We start from the raw sequence: 1951 nt of genomic DNA, 5'->3' as shown, positions 1-1951 counted from the left end.
TTTTCAAACTGATTTTTTTAATTACTTTTTTTAATTGCAGTTAAAATTGTGAAAATTTTTATACATTTGTCAGTATACATTTACATAAACCTGAATATCAAAGAGCCACCAAATTTTAATTTCTACATTCCCTCTTCGGATGTAGGCAACCAAAATGCCATATTGGTACATGCTGAAGCCAATAACATGTATTTTGGATTAAACTGAACACATTGCACTGGACCAGGATGATCGCCATTTAGCACACAAACTTTGTAGCCGGTATCTGCATTCCAAACATGAACGCGACCATCTGTACTTCCGGAAAATATGAATTGTGAATCTGGACTGAAACTGGCTTCAATTGGAATTCCTTTGGTATTTGGATAGCCCGTGAAGGTCTGAAGTGGCGTTCCGTGGAAGGCATCAATCAATCGAATTATAGAACCATTAGTGCTTATAAGTATTGTCTTTCCATCTCTAGAAAATTTTAAGCCCGTCCAATCACATTCTTTTTCTTGATTTAATTTAAATGTGACAAATGGACCTTTATCAAATGATCTTAAATCATATAATTTTATACTCTCCGAGTTAACGCCCGCTGCAAAAATCAAACCTTCTGGATCATACGCCGCGACCGGTCTTCCTGAAAGATGCATCAATCCTTGACAATTCGGAGAACGCAAGTCCCATAGACGTAAGGTCTTGTCTAACGAACCTGATAAAAAAGTATCTTCAACTGGAGAGATGCAGAGCGATATCACTTTTTTGGTATGGCCCGGGAAGTATCGCAAATATTTGTTGTCATGGAGACTTAGGTACCTTATAGTATCATCTACTTTAGTGGAACTATGTATTGCAGTGTTGTTTGCATGTGTGAAATGTATTAAATCTACGCCATATTTCTTCGAATTAACTGTCCTTGATTGAGTTCCTTTTTCACAGTCGTATATGACAATTTGGTCATCCTCACTACATGATATTAAATGTTCTCCGTTTGGTGAAAAGTCAATAGCATTGATTTTGTCTGTATTTTCTCTAAAAACTTTGGCCACCTTTAAACTCCTTACAACAGGATCTATAAGTTTCATTTTCATTTTGTGTCGACTTCTATTACATTCGGCAATTACTTCTATATTTAATATATCGCGAAGTCGGCGTAGCGCTGGTAAACAATTTATGACAAAGTCGATAGTATCGATACTCCTTTAAAAAGGTTATCGATATACCTTACGTGAATTTAGCAAAATATACAACGTACATGGTAAAATGCAACGCCTATATAAGGTCGGCAGAGAAATCTACTGTTGACAACTACCTACTCACCTAACTCCAGTCTCGTTATGGACACAACCCATGCAGGTTGCATCCTCTTTGAGACTCGACTTAAAGTGCCCTGAAGACGTTCAAATTTTTTCGTCAAACAGCTTATATGTGTGTGTCCATGTTGTCGGCTCTGCTTGATGGAAAATCAAAATATTTTGATATTTTTATTTGAACAAATCTATTTGAACGTCTCCATTACTGTTTGTCAAACAAAATGCCATTTATGTTGTAACGTTGAGGAGTAAACATGAATAGTAAGTGCGCGGACGAAAAAAAATTACAATAAAATTTATTGGAATGTACCAATGCCTTGATGCATTGTGGAATGTGCGGGCAGACGCGTACAGTAATACGGATGAGAAGAAACAACAATGGACAGGGTTGTTATAATGGCTTCACACATTTCAATTATTATCAATCCAAGGGATCTTGGAGATATAGCCGTTAAAAATTTGATGTCTTCAAATTTGTTCCGAGTGGCTAAATATCTCAGCGTTGCTGACAGACGCATATTCAGTTCTATGGCTTCTCGTATAACCGTATTTTTTTTCAATATATGGTTTTACCATTGCTAGGAGTTCATCGAAAGATTCCGAATCCATCCTCAAAAAATTTCTGTAGTCATCAACACTACTCATTCGCAGCT

General features: G+C 36.5%; 1 protein-coding gene across 1 annotated transcript; it reads right to left on the bottom strand.

The window, feature by feature from the left end:
• LOC101896042 (WD repeat-containing protein 82) lies at window positions 1-1196 on the bottom strand. Its single transcript, XM_005175324.4, has one exon. The coding sequence runs from the start codon at window positions 1074-1076 to the stop codon at window positions 123-125; it is 954 nt and encodes a 317-aa protein (XP_005175381.1). The 5' UTR covers window positions 1077-1196; the 3' UTR covers window positions 1-122.
• Between the last annotated feature and the right edge of the window lie 755 nt (window positions 1197-1951).

The sequence above is a fragment of the Musca domestica genome, unplaced genomic scaffold (assembly GCF_030504385.1).
Source record: "Musca domestica strain aabys unplaced genomic scaffold, Musca_domestica.polishedcontigs.V.1.1 5, whole genome shotgun sequence".
Lineage (NCBI taxonomy): Eukaryota > Metazoa > Arthropoda > Insecta > Diptera > Muscidae > Musca > Musca domestica.
This window is presented reverse-complemented; position numbering and strand designations above follow the sequence as displayed.